The sequence below is a fragment of the Erpetoichthys calabaricus genome, chromosome 15, assembly GCF_900747795.2.
Source record: "Erpetoichthys calabaricus chromosome 15, fErpCal1.3, whole genome shotgun sequence".
NCBI classification, from domain to species: Eukaryota; Metazoa; Chordata; class Cladistia; order Polypteriformes; family Polypteridae; genus Erpetoichthys; species Erpetoichthys calabaricus.
This window is the reverse complement of record NC_041408.2, coordinates 8,229,601-8,248,020: the sequence shown is the minus strand read 5'-3', so window position 1 is coordinate 8,248,020 and position 18,420 is coordinate 8,229,601. Positions and strand designations below refer to the sequence as shown.

Genomic DNA, 18,420 nt, shown 5'->3' with positions numbered 1-18,420 from the left:
GTTGGAAAATGGATGGATGGATGGAAGTTTCTAAGTAAGGTCGTTCGACTTACTAATCGAATGCTGCCGGTTGATAGACTTCTAAACCAGACGAGCAGCTGCGCTAACCACCACACCACCTCGTTGCCTCTTATATTTGAAAGAACAGTGTAAATCTCCATCCTGTAGATGGCAGCAACAGATTGTTGAGTGCGAGTGGGGTCTGAAAACCAATTTAAAAGACGAGGAATGTAACCTTCTCTTTCACGAATACTCTTACCTCCTTCATTGTTAGCGCTTAAAAGTCAGTAGCTGTCCCGACCTTCCGTTTGAAGTTTTTTTTTTTCTTTTTCCCAAAATGCATTTGGACTTTCTCGTAGTTTCTAAGAGTCCCCACAATCCTTTGCAGGGGCAGACCGTTACCCAGGGAGCACCGCGGAGTCAGCCTTCTGACTGGCCAAGATGGCGTTGATGGAGGGTCCGCTCAGCGTGCTTGGTCAGAGGACCAGCGGCGATTCTGTTCGCACGCAAAATGGTAAGAATGTCTTGCTCTCAACATTTTACTTTCTGGTTACGAGCCGGTGGAGTTTTTGTTGCCAATACGTGCGCGGAGTACGTTGGAGGGCTGTATGCGGATACCGGTGAGCCGCTACACGTGCGGGGCGCTTAGCTGTCTGTATAAGCCCTTTATCTTCTAGAGGAAGTAGTGTAATGCTACCGCTCAACCTTTTTGTTTTGTTCAGACGTCCTGTCTTCGATCTTAAACATAGCATTGTTATCACCGAAACTACTGAGTATGTTAGAATAAGAGGGTGTAATATTAAAAAAAAAAATCCCCTATTTAGCATCGCGATAGGGCGGCGGCCATCACTCCGGGTTCGGTGTCGGTCTAACATCCATTCCGATGCCTTATCTGCGGCCCTTTTCTAATTCTGGTATTCATTGATGTACATTTTTTTTTTGACGTTAAGATCAGCCGCCAGTAATATGACTCGGATCAAGGTGGCGCTGTGAGTGTAGAGACTGACTCCAACTTTAATGATGTCGGTTCGAATTCTGCCCCAGAGAGGGTACCAGATTGCTTCTTCAAGAAGTCTACATTTACATTTAATTGTTAAGCAGACGCTTTTATCCAAATCGACTTACAATACAATAAATTGTTAAGCAGACGCTTTTATCCAAATCGACTTACAATACAATAGAGGTATTCATAATCGAGTAACATTAGGCTCGGGCCTGTTTGTTCAGCAATTGTAACGAGACAGGTAACAAAAGTTGACTGCTGCAAGTGAAAAGATCTAATAACTCAAGAACATTTACAATCAATAAAGTAATTACACTTAAATAGCCAAGAATTTTAAAGCAGCGCAAAGTGTTTTTTTTCTCTCTCAGTTGGTCACATACTCAAAACAGATGGGTCTTCAGTTGCTACTTGAATACATTGAGGGAATCGGCAGTACGAATGGAGGTTGGCAGCCCGTTCCACAAACTCTGAACCACACACACGAAGGGAATCTGCATTGAGACTTGATGCCAAGTAGAGGTGGCATCACCAGAAGTTCTCAATTTTGCGTTGGTTTTTACTTAGGTGCGCGTCAGTTTTTTCTGTTACTAGGTGTAAGTACCATGTTAGCAATTATAGCTGTACAGTAATGAGAAGTCAAGCCAAATAACAGATTTCAATATGCAAGCTTTTTTTTTATTGAAAGAAAAACAGCTGCACAGACCATTTAAGTTTACATCAGTTCTGTACAGATTTGCAGAGGATAGCTACTTTTTAAAAGGTACTGATATAAAATGGCAATAAACGTACAGAAAGCTTGAATCTACTGCAAACTAGTACAATTTTTTTTTGTTTGCATACAATGTAATAAGTTTGAGAAAGATTTCACATTCCTGACAAAACACGGTAAAGAGGTTTCTTAGATGAATATTTACACACATGTTCATGTTAGGCCAGCATTATCAGGTTAATAGCATATTCTGTTGTAATTCAGAAATCTGTACAGTTCATATTTATAAAGTCATTATTCAGTTTGACAGTAATAAATTTAGAGGTAACTCGCCACAGTTTTTAATGTACTGACAATGTCAAAAGAGATTGTGAACCATTTCTGGTTGGTTTGTATAAATGGAGCAGTTAACATCCACATCTTCTTTTTAAGTTTCTAAATCCAATTTTTTTTTACCAAGATGTAATAACTGAGTTGATAATAATAAGCAATGTACCAAAGCCACCACATTTTGAAATAGAGTGGGTAGCTCGGTTATTGTTAAAGGGTTATGAGAAACAAATTGTGCGTTTAGTTTAATTTAGGGATGTAGTGGTTGAGGCTTTGCACTTCAAACCCTAGGGTTGAAGGTTCAAATCCTGCTACTGACGCTATGACCATGTGACCATGAATAACTCACTTCATCTTCCTGTGCTCCAATTGGAAAAACAAAGGAATATAACCAATTGTTTCTGAGATGTTGCAAGTTGGCCTTGATAATGGCATCAGCCAAGTAAGTAAAAGTAAATGGTAGAAAATGAAGGCCACGCGCAATTGTTTCAAAGCCTGCACTCCGGGAAGTGCGCTGTACAAAATTAAGCTGAATTTAAATTACACCCACGGTTTATGACAATCTGCCTGCGATGGACTGACTCCAGTTCTTGCTTGGTTATGTCCTTGCCAGGGTAAGTGTCCATTCCACATAAGGGCAGTCCTGTTTATTATAATATTGAGAGCTATGGTGGTAAGGAGCTAAGGCTCAAATTTCGGTTAAATGAGACAGACAGACTGCAAACACAGACTGCCTAGTTTCATGTCCTATCTGTGCCCTCCAAATTGGTGAGACAAATTGTGCAATGTAAGCAAGCAGAGTTGTAGTAGTAATGTTGATGACTCTCCTCTTTCCGTAGTACTAAATGGGGGGGGTGTGGAAAAACTATTTTTATAGTCATTCTATTTGGACTGATGCACTGCACACTTTATGCTTTTGTTTTTATTTTCATTAAAAAGCTTGTTTTAATTCTAAAGGGACTTTGCATTTCTCCCAGAATGCCCACCTGCAATTCTTGTGACATGCAATGAACAGAAGTAACATCATAACTTGTAATTCAGAAAATAATAGTTTTTGAGCATGGCTTGTAACACACGGTTCAATATTATAAATGTTTTCATCATGAAACTTTTCTACGCCATGTGATTGAGAGAGTCCTCCAGCTGAGTCTTCCTCCTAATACATAGTACTACTCCTGGTACACCTTTAGAGTAAATAAGTGACAGATGTTAGTTGGGTATTAACTTGCACACTTGCTAGAATAGCCATACGGGGACAAAGTATGTCTACTGCTAGAAGAGTACTGAGTTTCTCCTCTGAGGTCAAATACTTGTCACTTAAGCAAACGTATCTTCAATACCCAAGTATGGATGGGATGCTGAAAAATGTAACCATAACATGATATTCTCACTTAATCCAATTTGGCTTCACTAGGGACCAGAGCAGCTAACCTTGGCAGGATCAGGTACAAAACAGAAGTCGACCCTGGACAGGCTAGTCGATTACATGGTGTACTTGTGCACACATTCACATACATGGCCATTTGAGTCATTAGTTAACCTAAGCAGTATGTCAGGCGTGGCATGGAAGGAAAACCCACATAGACATGTGGAATCTGGCTCTGTGAGAAAGCAACACTAACCACTCTTCTGCCATACAGCCCCCAAATGAAGAATGTTCCCAACTGTTAGTTAAAAATGCTTTTTTTTTTGTGTGGAGTGAATAACAATTCCCACCTGTATTGTAGTTAGTTTTATCACTCTTGATGTTCATTTGCAGAAATGCAGTATTATGAAAATAATTTGTATATCATTTTTTTCCATTGTATATGATTATAATGGTGTGTGTGGGGGGGGTTATTTCAGAGTTCAGTGTTTTCTAGTTAGATATTTTTAATTAATATCTTGTCGATTTTTTTTAAAAATGACTTGTCCGTCTCTTTCAGTTATGGCTGCAGCATCAATTGCCAATATTGTGAAAAGCTCTCTTGGTCCGGTTGGCCTGGATAAGATGTTGGTGGATGATATTGGTGTAAGTGTTTCAGGATTTTATATACACACATGGTACACACTTTGTCATACATCAGTTATTCTTTAGCAGACATCTTTAACCTTTTTCTTAAATGAACACCATTTGCTTTAGCCTTTTGTGTTGAATTAAACAGCACATGAGAATTAAATTCTGTTATGATGTGTGCTATGATTTTGAGGGGGCAACACATTGTAAAAAAAATTTTAGCACTCTCCAACTTACTATAACCTTTATTATTGAATTTTCCCAGGAACACTGCTTCTTAGTAAAGACATTTTGTGGATGCTTTGCTTAAAAAGTAGCTCATTATGCTGTCTCTAAGATTTTAGCTGCTCACGTGTCTAAAGGCCTTGTGTGCACACATGGACCATATTTAGGTAAAAAGTGCTCATCTATGTATGTTAATTTTGTTCTGATTTTACTGTGTTACATACAAGTACTGTACAGTATTTCGTCTGACAAATCCATATTCCCCCATGTCACACCCTGACACCAGTGGTGTTTAGGCAGTGTGCTTGTCTCAAGTTTGCTAAAACATTGCATGGCCATCTTTTTAAAAAATTAAGTACCTCTCCCATCTATATATGTGCCATATCGTTTTTCGACATAGGCAAAAATATTGCCTTTGGTGCACATTATACAAAGTTTGCTTTATGTTTGACTGTTACTTGAACATCTGCTTGAAAAACTCATATGTGGGAGAATCTCCCCCTCCATTACTTCAGCAAGGCATGAAGTTTACTGTGCATCTAAGGAGAATGTCATTTCGTAACTGTGTGTCATTTAAGATACTCTGCAAATATGAGTTAATATTGTCACTTTTATAGAAAGTTTTAGTGTTTAGGCCATACGCCTCATTGAGTGCACAGCTAAAGTTTTTCTTGTAAAAAGCTATAAAGTTATTTGAGGAAATGGTGCCCCAAAGATTAATAGGCCTATACGATACACTGATGAGTTGTTTTTTTTTTTTTTTTTTTTTTTTTCCTGTTGTGTATATGTTTAGCAAGGTTCAGATCCTAAATATTTTAACCTGTATATTGTGCTTTTTTTTTTTTCTGAAGTAGTAGTTTTTAATATCACACATGACTGAGTGTATGCTGTATTTTGTATTTTTCCCTGTTGCTCTCATTTAAATACCTGTGCAGGGCAGTAATTCTTACATCCTTGGCCACACACAATATCTGCTAAAATACATTTTTTATGGCAATGCATTTGCATTATGATCAGTTCCATTTCATTAAACAGAAAGCCATTGCTAGCTGATAACTTGTCTCCTTATAAATCTTTTTTTTTTTTCCCTGTGCATGTGATATTTTTAAAAGTACCATAACAGATTGTACTAATGTGTGTTCTGTTCTCCCAACAGGATGTGACCATTACGAATGATGGAGCGACTATTTTGAAGCTTCTGGAGGTGGAGCACCCTGCTGCTAAAGTTCTTTGTGAACTGGCTGATTTGCAGGATAAGGAAGTAGGCGATGGAACAACATCTGTGGTAAGCAGCACACACGTTACTTTGACTGTACATTATGCTCAGAGATCATTGGAAGACTGGAACAACGGCAACTAATTTACATTTAGTTTCCTTTTTTCAGTTTGACTTTGACTTTGATTTTTCCCATGCTAATGCCTTAGTTGGTTGATGGTGATGCCATGGTGATAGTTGTAAGACTACTGTTACTGTTTAAAGGAAAAGGAGATTTTTTTTATGGCATTCTCGTATAAAGTGTTTACATGTATATATGCTCATTTAAATATCACTTTTTTAAAATTAGCTTCAGATTTCTTTAATAAAGCTTTTGTAAAGTAAAAACCAAAATCTATTGAAGTAGTTTTCTCTTTTGCAATTGCACATTTATATTGTTGTTTGATCAGTGAATTTAAGTTTGTTAGATTTTCCAAGCGTGGCACCATCTGCTTTAGTATGGTTTGTGCTACCTAGATCATTGAACAAGTCTATAAATTAAGTGACATTTTAATATGCATGCAAGTAAACTAAAAGGGTCCTCTGCTTTGCTTCTTAAGGAATGTGTTGCTGCAGCCTCTAGATTGTTAAAGTACAGTGTCATACTTCAGATAATACCTAGGCATGCTGTACTTTGTAGAATGCAATATAGTCAGCTGCATCAAGCTTTGAATTGTATGCAGTTTAACACAGATTAGCACGTCTTTGGTAGAAGAATGAAGAGTCAATCAACTTTGTAGAATTTCATGTAGGGCTGTGAAGTAGGTACACAAATTGGAGTCATTGTCAAAGTCAAAGGTTTTATGGTGTCACTGACTCGGACTCCTTGTTATTAGGCTAATGTATACATGGAAAGCACAAGGCCTGTAAGATACAAGGCATTTCATCTCTTCACGTACAGCTAACACTTTGGATGAAGACGCTAGAAGTGCTATTTTAAAACTTGATGTTCTTCTAAGCATGTTTCTTTTAAGAACTTGTAAAAGTGCTGATTTTTGCATCACATACATTTTCTCTTATCTCCTTTAATGCACTCATACAGATATTTCCCATTTATTCTGATTGTAAATTGTTTAAAAACTTTGTTAAAACTTTTTGCCATTGTGAATTTGTACATGGGGCTTAAACTACCATAAATGTGTAATATTTTGAAATGTGCAAAACTAGAAATCAATTTTTAATATTAATTAAAATGTGTTCTTAAAATGTTTAGTTGAAGTGCTGTGTGTAAAATTGAACATTTTAGCACATTATATTACAATTTACATTTAGTCAGTCGGTACATTTTTTTTTCAGCCTCAAGTAACACAATAATTGCTTCAGACTCCACAGCCCTATTTGTTTATACTTTTCACTCTGCTGCTGCCCATTTTTTTTTTTTTGGTAGTTCATGTTCATTTCTCTCTTTCTCACATTATCTATATCTCCCCAATGCCTGTCCATATTTTACGAGAGGACTACTTAACGGATGTAGATTTTTTTTTTTTTCTTTTTCTATAATTTGCTTGATTGTTCCACTTGATTTTGCGACTTCTCTCATTGCGCCAAGTATCATAGTTCACTTATGGTACTGATTTATTTGTGCAAATCCGAGAGACACACAGCGGGGAGAGGGGCGGGGCCCTTACTCACTCACTCACGCTCCAGCCTCGGGGTGAATCTTAACTCCGCTTAGCTAGCAAACGAGAGAACTACTTCAGATTGATTGGGTTTTCTTTTCTAGAATTTGCTTGAACATTCCGGTTGATTTTGCGACTTCTCATCGCACTAAACCCTTGCAGGAGTGATATTCGCGCTAGTCTGAGACAGAGGCTGTGGGCCGAGAGGAGGGCAAAGCGTGATGTCAGGAGTGGGGAGTCGGTCTGCCTCTGTGTTTTGGAGCATACCTGGCCTCTGCTTAGCTAGTAATACCTTTTTATTGATTTATTTATTTTTTAAAGTTTGTCCTGTTTCACTACTACATGGGCAGAACCGCAGAGAATTGCTAGTACAAAATTAGTACATAAAAATGAAAGAAATGAGGTACCTGTAATAAGATTATTCATATTTTTTTGAAACTGTATTGGTGTTAAATCGAAGTAAATTTTAAATGAGTAAATTAATGTAAACTGATTTAAATGAAAACTATTTTTAAAGCAGTAGCAGATCATCTAAGCTGCCTGAAACTCTCAGTGATAAACATTTTCGTTCAAAATTTTAAGTCTGTCTACACTTGGATCTCTGGAGAAGTTGATTATCTGTTTTTCTCTGAAACAGTGCTAAGTTGGTATTGCTGTTAAACTACATAACCATTCTGACAGTGAGCAAAATTGAAAGCCTGTTTAGACGTGCATTTTATGTCCTTTGCTTGTGAAGATGGTTATAAACAGTCATTTTCAGTCCTTTCCTTACAATTTATTTGGTTTTCAGGTTATCATTGCTGCTGAGCTGTTGAAAAGTGCTGATGAACTTGTGAAACAGAAAATTCACCCAACATCTATAATCAGTGGCTATCGCCTAGCTTGCAAGTAAGTTTTTAGTTTGTATGAAACCTTCCTAGTTTTGATCAGCTAATTTGGTTTGTTTTTATTGTTATAATACTTTTACTGCTTGTAACCCTTGTTTACTTTTGGTGCTAATCTGAAGAGGGTTGGGAGATGTTAAGTAAAATTCAATAAATGATCATAGTTTAATGAATCATTGAATGTAGACTTAATAAAATTTGAATTGCTTGCTAATTTGTTGCTTGTATTCAGGGAGGCAGTGCGATACATTAATGAGAACTTGACAATTAACACTGATGAACTAGGAAAAGACTGTCTTATCAATGCAGCAAAAACAGCAATGTCTTCCAAAATCATTGGAATGTATCCTTAAGTAAACTGTTTTTTCCTCTTGTGAGTGATAGCAACTAAGTTCAATTCCCATTTTAGTACCGTTCATCCGATCTAGCAGGTTGAGTGGCTATGCTAATGGGAAAGAGAATCTCTGCCATTGTCTGAAGAAGAGTCTGGCATCATAAACCACCTCTTCTATATGAAATGACAGGACAAGACATTAGGTTTGATATTTACACTTTCAACTGATGTATCTGATTCATTTATCCTGGAAGCCGCTCCAAGTTTTTGAAGTGTGCTTTGTTTGGTTTTACTTTTTTGTTTCTGGTTTTTCCAGTATTATACAAGACTAGCCAGAATAAATTTTTAAATCTTTATCTCTTGTCCTTTGTGTACCTTTAGCGCCTTTTCTCTGTATTCTTGGGGGTCTGAACCTCTTGCCCATCACTCCCTCTGAAGCGCTTTCCAATAAAGCCTGTTTCTCCAACTCTGTCGTTATTTTCAAAATGCCTCGATTGTCTCTTTTTATACTTTCCAGGTTTCCCCGCTGTGCCTCCTATGCTTTACTCTGTGTATCTCGCACTTCCTCAATCAATCATGTCACCAAAGCCAAACCAGCCAGTTGGATTGCTCTGAGCAACTGGACACACAGACCATAGCATTCTATTATTATGTAGTAGATTTGGTACTTTAAGACTTTTAGTATACAAGTAATGTCATTTCATTTTAATATTGGCACTATTTCTTTTCATTATTTGTAATCAGTTTTTTAATTTGTCCATGGTAATGAGGTATGAAAGTGTGGTTTTTGATATGAAATGAGCTTGAATTTGACGTTCAATATGATACAGAAGTAAAGCTACTAAAATGTAAAAGTGCTCAGCTACTGTCACCAAAAATCCTCTTCTCTTTGTTTTACTTAAGCTTTTTTTTTTTCTTTACAAATTTTAATTAAAAGTTTAGTAATATTTTACAAATATTGTACATGCTACAAAAGACCTGTATATAAATGACATTTTCTGTGTAGGATCAGAATGATTTTTATCTGTGAGAACATTGATTTTTAATCTTCAGGTCGGCTGATATTCTCCATGTATTTGTTGTAGCTACTGATAGTGAGGTCAATAATAAGCTACTTCAGACTTACACTCAAACTGAAGGCATCTCTTTAGTTCTTTATCTTGACCACTTGATGTCATCAAATAGGCAAGGATGAGTAGGACAACATTTTTGTTTTATTAAAAGCATACTTTTGTTAGCCATCATCTTTTTGTGACAGAAGCACCACATGCTCTTGGAATGTAGTTAAGTGGTTGAACTTGTCTTATTTCACCACATATTGGCATGATTAATTTCACAAATGAAAACCTGTACACTTCAATCCACTTACTTTTAATCACTGCAGCATTAGACAAATGTATTCTCCCTTATTAGTGACAATTCAAACTGCAGATCTGGTTAATGTTTTTTCATTGTCAATTTTCCTTCATTAGAAATTTTACTGTTGGAAGAAGGCATTGATGCTAGACTGTTGGCCCAGGGCCTGTGTAATGTATTTGTACCTTTTTTAAATATTTGAAGAAAACATGAATAGTTTCATGGCTTTAGCAGAGTGTTTATTTCAGTATATCAACTAAAATGTATGTAAAAACATCTGTGGGCAATTTTGAAGTTATTTTTTTCACCTGGTATGAGTTTTTTGCACTAGGGCAGGGGTCCTCAATCACGGCCCTGGAGGGCTGCATTGGCTGCAGGTTTTTGCTCCATCCCAATTGTTTAATAAGAAGCTCTTATTGCTCAAGTAACACTTTTGCTTCACTTTAGTTGTCTTGCTCATTAAAGACCAGCATTTCTCCATTTAGCTTGTTACCATTTATGCCTTTGTGTATTTATTATGCACCGTTGGGTTTAATTAAATACTTGGAAGGAAAGTGAAGAGAAAAAAGTGAAAGACTGAGAATTACTTATCCATCTTAGCCTTCAAATCATTTGGATGATCTCCTTAAAAAGGGGAAGAAAATCTAGGATGTGAGAATGACCCGACATAGCAAAGTTAAAGAACTAACAAGCCATGAAATTAAATTAGTGGCAAGAATTGCTCTCTAATTAAGCAACTGGGTTAGAGCAAAAACCTGCAGCCACTGTGACCCTCCAGGACTGTGATTCAGGACCCCTGCACTAGGGGGTTTAAGTTCATTTTAAAATCCAAAGTGTGTTTTATAGCCTTGACATTCATGCTCAGTGATGCAGATTTTTTTGCCAACATGGTGGTAGATGCTTCCCTTGCTGTCAAGTTTTCAGATTCAAAGGGGCAAGCTCGCTATCCAATCAACTCCATCAATGTGCTAAAAGCTCACGGTCGCAGTCAGAAAGAGAGCATCCTTGTAAATGGATATGCCCTGAACTGTCGTGTGGGCTCTCAAGGTTAGTGTCCTTTTTGAATTTTTTGTTTGTATCTCTGCATCTGTTCTGCAGCATCCTTTGTGATTGTCTTGGAAGAAGCTTTATTCATTTAAAGTCATTTATTGTTTGAGTGTTATTGCCAGTTTGTTTGGTCTATGCTAGGTATTTTTAAAGTAAAGTGAAGTTATGTTCTGTTTACAGCTTTTTTTAATCTTTGGTCATATAGTCCATTTTAATTGTGTTGAAACATTAGTGTTTTAGAATGTTCTTTTTGTCTTCTCCAGGAATGTTAAAGAGAATCAGCAATGCAAAGATTGCCTGCTTAGATTTTAGTCTGCAGAAAACAAAAATGAAACTTGGTGTTCAAGTTGTTATCAGTGACCCTGAGAAGCTGGACCAAATAAGACAAAGGTATTGAAGTTTAATGTGTGCATTTCTGCTTTAATTTTAAACATCTTGGGCATATGTGAACCTTTTTTGAGATAGAGATGTCCCATTTTTATTTGCTGCCATACTTTTCATCAATAGTGTGTGCAGTTATACGCGTGGGATATAGTAATGTCCTGCTCTGTAACACCTGTGTTGACAATGTATTTCATGTTGTTTTCATTTTTTATGGGGCTGCACAAGTTTTTTTTTGTTGACATTGGTTTACAATACAAATTCAGCCATTTTATTACCTTGAGAAAAATGTTGATAAGTAGTTGTAATCTTTGCTCATTGCAGAAAAAACAAAATTCTGTTTTAGAGCAAAGTACAGCTAATTTGCTTGGATTTTTTTTTTAAATGAGGTGGTATTGGTTGCTGACTGTTGACCCCTCTTACAGATTTTAAATTGAATTAAAATTAAGGCATATCCACAAAAACATTTAAGTTGGCTCCCTTCAGAGTGTGAAGAAAGGTGTCATTGCTTATATTTTTAGGTGTATATATAAGAAAAAAAAAATTGAGCCTTGTAACTTGGGCACATGACATACCTGATTTTGACAGCCAGTGACCCTTTCCTTTCCAGCTGCTGACGTTCAGGTTATTACGAGAGGCACAGTGTGATCATTTTAGGTGAGCTAAGGGTCACCAGAGCGAGCCATTCATGAGCTTTTGTGTGTATGACATGGAGTACGTCCCTGCATAAGCCTGACTGGTTTTTCTGAGTGCCAAAAGAAACTTGACACTTTAGAGCTAGAATATTTCCCTGTAAATGTATTTTTTTATTTTTAATTATTTATTTGTAAAGCACTTTAAAAAACATCATCAAGGCAGACAAGTGTTGTACAATAAAAACCCAACATATCAGACACACAATAACCAAAGAGTTAAAGAAACACACATAAGAGCTGAAGAGATTCATAATAAAAAGTACACAGTCAACATCTCCTACTGGGTTAAAGGCCAGGGAGTAAAAGTGTGTTTTTAAATAAGATTTAAAGACGGCAAGTTACGGGGCCTGCCTAACGTGCAACAGAAAATTGTTCCAGAGTTTTGGAGCTGCATCTGAAAAAGCCCGATCACCATGGAGTTTGCATCGTGTCTTGGGAACAAGTAAAAGCATCCGGTCTGCTGACCTGAGAGGACGAGACGGTACATAAGGGTGCACTAGTTCCGACAAATAAAATGGGACACAGCCATTAAAGGATTTATAAACAAACACAAGGATCTTAAAATTGATTCGAAAACGAACTGGAAACAAGTGAAGGGAAGCCAAAACTCGGGTAAATGTTTCCTTTTTATTTATTTTTTTTCATCATCGAATACAGTGCTTTCTGAAAGTATTCAAACCCCTTCACTTCTCCAATCAGGCTTCCACATGTATTTTACTGAATTGTGGCTTCCGTCTGGCCGCCTTGCCATAAATACAGTATCAATGCAGTGTTGCAGTCACGGTTGTCTTTCTGGCAGTTTCTTGGTCACCTTTTGTTATCCTCCTTATTCCACAATTGCTTAGTTCTGGCGGAGAGCTTGAAGAAAAGTGGATGTTCGTCTTTTCCTATTTAGGAATTGAGGGAGGTCACTGTTCTTGAGAAACTTCAGTGCAGCAGAAATGTGTGTAGACTTTGCCAGTTCTTTAAGCTCTGCAGGCAGTTCCTTTTGACCTCATGGCTGTGGTTTTTCTGAACTGTGGGGCCTTCTCTATCCGAATATTTGTATCAATGTTATAGTGTGTGTGTTTTTTGAAAATTTCTAAAAAAGTTTTTACTTTGGTATTCTGGGATATTTAGTGTAGCCGCAGGAGTGTAAGGAGAGTTCAAGCATGGGTAAAACGCATGCCGAAAAATCACTCGGTCCAAAAGTTCTTTTTACAATACTTAGTGAGAATTTAAAGCAAACAATCCACACAAGAATAAAGAAAAAAGTTGTTACATATGTAGAATAAAAGGCAAAAAAAAGAAAAAATGTATCTTATCTAAACTTAGCTTTTCTGGTAAAACTTTAGTTGTTTCTATACTTAAAGGTTCTTAACTTCTTCTGTACGCTTTAAACGTACGGCGCAGCACTTACAATTAAATGCTTTGTCTTGCATGTTACTTGACACACAAAACACGCACACAAGGTACGCAAAGCACGATAGGCACGGTTTAAAACCATGTGCCCTCAACACCTTACACATGGCAAGGCTGACCACTAACTGAGAATAATGTTTAGTCAGATAAGCTGGAAATAGTTTGAGTACAGTGGAACCTCTGTTCACGACCATAATTCGTTCCAAAACTCTGGTCGTAAAACGATTTGGTCGTGAACAGAAGCAATTTCCCCCATTGAATTGTATGTAAATACAATTAATCCGTTCCAGACCATACGAACTGTATGTAAATATATATTTTTTAAAGTTTTTAAGCACAAATAGTTAATTAAGCCATGCACAGCGTAATAGTAAACTAAATGTAAAAACATTGAATAACACTAAGAAAACCTTGAACAACAGAGAAAAGTAACACTGCAATAGTTCGTGCTATAGCGCTACCAACTGCTGGCTAAAAACAGCTTTTTTTTTTTTTTTTTTTAGTGATTTTTAAGCACAGGGAAAAAATGAACATTTGAAAAAATCTAATTTAATAAACCACCAAGAAAAGTAACATTGCAACAATGCATGCTACGAACTGATCGCTGTACACAGAAGTGAAAACAAAATCAAGCCCAGTGCATTATTTAACTGCCTTCCTACCTTATGCGTCCAGCCCCCTCTCTCTCTCGCGCTGCCTGTGTGTGTGTTTCTGTCGCGCTCTCTTTCTCTTGCTCCCTGCACAGGAAATGCACAGGGAGAGACTGAACATGTACAAACTGAAAGGGAAACTGGCTTGTTCGTATACCGAGTGTGTGGTCGTGAACCGAGGCAAAAGTTTGGTGGACATTTTGGTCATAAACCGATTTGTACGTGTACCGAGACGTTCTTGAACCAAGGTTCCACTGTATACCAATTCAAGTGATGGGGGTTATAGGAACCTCCCATAGATTTATGCACTATCATTTAGTAAAACATTTATGAATCTTGTGTAACTAGGAAACGGCTCTTAAGTTGAGTGTTACTTGATATGTGCAAGTGAAGGAGTCTGTGCACTTTTTATGGTAGCTTAGGAACTACACACCCTTTTTGGTTTTTATACCAAAAAGTGGAACTTTCAATCTTGTTACTTTTCATAACTTGCTATTTTCATTTTGATTTATGTTTTTAGATATTTTAGCATAGATCCTTGCACCTTGGGTCTGTGTACTCTCTTGGCCTGTTGGGTATTCACTGGAGTGACATGAAGGTGGTTTCATCTTGATAGCTTTTTCCACACTTCATGCTAATGTGGTTTCTCATTATTTCTGGGTTATACGCAGCCTACATCTAAAAGCCAGTGTTGTCTCTCACTCGCACATCTCAAAAGAGAATGATTATTTTGACATTCATTTTTTGATTAACTAATTCTGGTCAGATAAGCTCTTAGGTATGACTTTTATTTTGCTTCTATTGCAGGGAGTCTGATATTACTAAAGAAAGGATTCAAAAAATTCTTGCCACAGGCGCTAATGTTGTTTTAACAACTGGTGGCATTGATGACATGTGCCTGAAGTACTTTGTTGATGCGGGTGCCATGGCAGTGCGCAGGGTTCTGAAAAGGGATTTGAAGCGCATTGCTAAGGCCACTGGAGGTAAGATGCTTTGCTGTATCATCTATGTACTGTGGAGACTGAGACTCCTTCCACCCTACCAGGTTTCCTTAAAAAAAACATGGGCATTAGTTTCAGTTTTCGCCCTTTATCCACACAACCCTGATGTTGAACACCAAAAAAAAAAAAAAAAAAGAAAAGAAAATTTAAAAAATGTAGACTTCTAATAAAGCCAGCTTTGTGTTGCGGTGTGTCTGGGTGAAAACAGTTTTGAAAACACAATCTTTCTCTGATTTGTTTTTGCTTATTATGTAACCCTTCCCTGATTGGATCTTGCATATTAAAACATCTTCTTCTTTTCTTGAATGGCAAAAATATTCCAATATAGTGGACATCAAGAAGTTGCTTTCCATGGCACTTGTTTCTCAAACAGCCCCCAGACTGATGTTTACTTGATTGCATTGACCTCCTTTACAAGTTGCTTCGGATAAAAGTGTTGGTTAAGCAAATAAATGAATACAGGTTAAGTAGTACAACAAGCATTTGCATTTAAGTTGCATTTTATAAAGTGTGAATGCCACATACATGCATAGAAGGCAAATGTACTGATGATAACTCCTGACCGGCTGGCTATCTACCCATTCCTTCAAAGAGTTTTTTGATTTTTTTTTTGAATTGTCGAATGTTTTGCACCGATCTGTAGTATTGCTTGTGTCTAAATCGGCTCTATAGTAATGAGTACAGTGTTAGTGAGAATCCTGCTGAATTAAGTTGTTAAAAATTTAAATGCCATTTTCTTACTCCCTTCCAGCTACTATTTGTTCCACACTCTGTAACCTAGAAGGGGAGGAAAGTTTTGAAGTTGCCATGGTGGGACAGGCTGAAGAAGTGGTACAAGAAAGAATATGCGACGATGAACTTATCCTCATTAAGAAGTAAGGCACTTCAAGATGTCTGCTTTTTCATTAAGTGTCTCACTCTCTCATATTTGCTCCATTCAGCTTTACCTCCCCTCCACTAGTCTCCCAGCATCTGCCACTGAAAAACAAACCCCAAGACTCTGCCACCACAATGGTTCACTGTTGGAATTTTATTGCATAGTTTACTCCACACAACACTTAGAATCGAGGCTAAACACTTGAATCTTGATCTCGCAGTCTGAATGTCCTTTAGTTGCCTTTTTTGCAAACTCCTTCCATATGTCTCTTACTGTGGAGAGTCTTCTATCTGGCCACTCTGCTGTTACTCCCAGATGGATGGAGAGTTGCTGTAATGGTTGTCATTCTGGAAGTTTTTTCCCCATCTCCACTCGTGTTCTCCAGAGCTTAGCCAGAGTGACTATCAGGTCCTAGGCCCTTCTCCGATGATTGCCCAGTTCCAGTGGGATCCTTAAGTGTTTTGGAAAATTTTTTTTGGTAACATCCCCAGACATGTGCCCCTCAACACAATCCTGCCTTCCTAAGCTCTGCAGGATATTCCAGTGGCCCCTTGACTTGTTTTTTTCTTTACTGTGGGACCTTCTATAGACGGCTGTATGCCTTTCAAAATCAGCCCATTCAGTTGAAATGACCACAGCTGGGTTCCAAACCAGGGATACAAACGTCTCCGGGATAAACAAATAGAATAAAATGCACCTGTGCCAAATTTAAAGTATCCTAGCAAAAGGTCTGAATGAATGTCAGTGTGATGTGTTTAATTTTAATATTTTTTTCAAGCATCGACTTCGGTTTTTGGTTGAGTGTTTAATGAGGAGACAATTGAATCTGCTTGATTTTAGTATAAGGCTGCAACATAACAGAGTGTCTATGCAATGTTGCCCATCTCCATATTTGGGTTCTTTGTTTAAGCCAAACTAATTTTCTCTTTCACTGAGCAACACAGTCCATGTGGTCCAATGATGCTTCAGTATTTAAGGCTGGTTGGTTATGTAGTTTTTTGTGTCTTTAGTATTCTATCTCCAGTTATTCTTTCTCATCTGAATCTTAGTACTAAAGCTCGGACATCAGCCTCCATCATCCTCAGAGGCGCAAATGACTTCATGTGTGACGAAATGGAGCGATCCCTTCATGATGCCCTCTGCGTAGTGAAGAGAGTCCTGGAGTCCAAGTCCTTGGTCCCTGGCGGTGGTGCAGTGGAGGCTGCCTTGTCGATTTACCTTGAGAACTATGCAACCAGCATGGTATTTTTTTTTTTATAGCATATTTAATACTTTGATATTTTATATTCACATAAACTGAGTGAAACCCCCCACCGTATTTTCAGTGTAGGGTGGGATATGTTAAATGTTTTTGCATCATTTCACTTTTTTTTTTTTTATAATCACGTTCACATTACCATAAGACACTTGTGAATGGTTTGGAGTCCCTGTCTTCTTCATGACGTAGCATTTTATGTGCTTTATTTGTTAGGGTTCTCGGGAGCAACTGGCCATAGCCGAGTTTGCTCGGTCTCTCCTGGTAATTCCCAAGACCCTGGCAGTGAATGCTGCACAAGACTCTACTGACCTGGTTGCTAAATTGCGTGCCTTTCACAATGAGGCACAAGTGAACCCAGAACGAAAAAATCTCAAGTGGTAAGTTGTGACACTTTCTGTACAGTAGTGTGTGTGTGTGCGTGCCAGATTTCCCTGTATGTACAGATACATATTATAATACATGTGCATAAATATAATCATGTAACTAATATATTTATTCATTCATAGTCTGAATCACGATCTGATTGTATGGGTGGTTGCCTACTATATATATAATATATAATATACTAGACAAAGAGCCCGTTTCGACAACGTAAGATGAAACGGGCACGAGTTTGTGTCAGCAGTGTATGAAGAACAAATAAGTAACGAAGAAGTTGTTTTGTAATGATTGTAGTCCGCTTTACTCATTACTGTACAGGCTTGTACTGTTAGTTGATGAATTTTCCAGGCCTATAGTATAATATTGAATGATGAATGTTCCAGTACAATATGGAATAGTAATAAGTATAAGCACCACAAACCTGATGTAGGTGTATTGAATGAATGCGTAATTGAATCAGAATGTGTAATTAGGCCTCGGGCTGTAGTCGAAATCGCCTTTCAGGCCTCTAGAGCTTTAATCGAAGTCGCCTTTCTCTTTGAATTTTTGCGGCCGTAAATCCGCCGCCTGCTGCGATGTTGGGTTGGATGTCGGTCTTGTAAGGTTTTTCAGGCAGGCGAATTATGTATTAAGATTAGTAGGCAACCACCCATACAATCGGATCGTGATTCAGACTACGAATGCTATGAATGAATATTATATATATTATTTATATATAAATATATTTATATAAAATATATGAATGAGGTGAGATACAAAAATAACTGGATTGGGTATAAAAAAAATATATATTGATGACTTGGAGCATTCTAAACATTGTCTCCTTCGATACACTCCCCCTCCCGATCTCTACACTGCTCCATATGTATCTTCCATTGATTGAAACAATGCTGGAAGTGTTCTTGCTTGAGGCTCTTCGGCAGGCTTGCCGTTTTTGTCTTCACTTCATCCATTGAAGAAAAATGTGTTCCCTTCAGGTCACATTTTTGATTTTCAAGAACAAGTAAAAATCACAGGG

General features: G+C 37.5%; 1 protein-coding gene and 1 non-coding gene across 2 annotated transcripts; both read left to right on the top strand.

The window, feature by feature from the left end:
- The first annotated feature begins 358 nt into the window (after positions 1 to 358).
- tcp1 (t-complex 1) lies at positions 359 to 17,423 on the top strand. The gene is made up of 11 exons (XM_051919299.1): positions 359 to 514; positions 3,968 to 4,053; positions 5,420 to 5,548; positions 7,928 to 8,025; positions 8,254 to 8,364; positions 10,577 to 10,758; positions 11,022 to 11,148; positions 14,693 to 14,868; positions 15,638 to 15,761; positions 16,813 to 17,005; positions 17,235 to 17,423. Exons 1-11 carry the CDS (start codon positions 442 to 444, stop codon positions 17,400 to 17,402), a joined length of 1,467 nt encoding a protein of 488 aa, XP_051775259.1. The 5' UTR covers positions 359 to 441; the 3' UTR covers positions 17,403 to 17,423.
- LOC114666318 (small nucleolar RNA SNORA29) lies at positions 8,418 to 8,556 on the top strand. The gene has a single exon (XR_003718570.1). It is a non-coding gene; the product is annotated as a small nucleolar RNA SNORA29 (small nucleolar RNA).
- Positions 17,424 to 18,420: the final 997 nt, after the last annotated feature.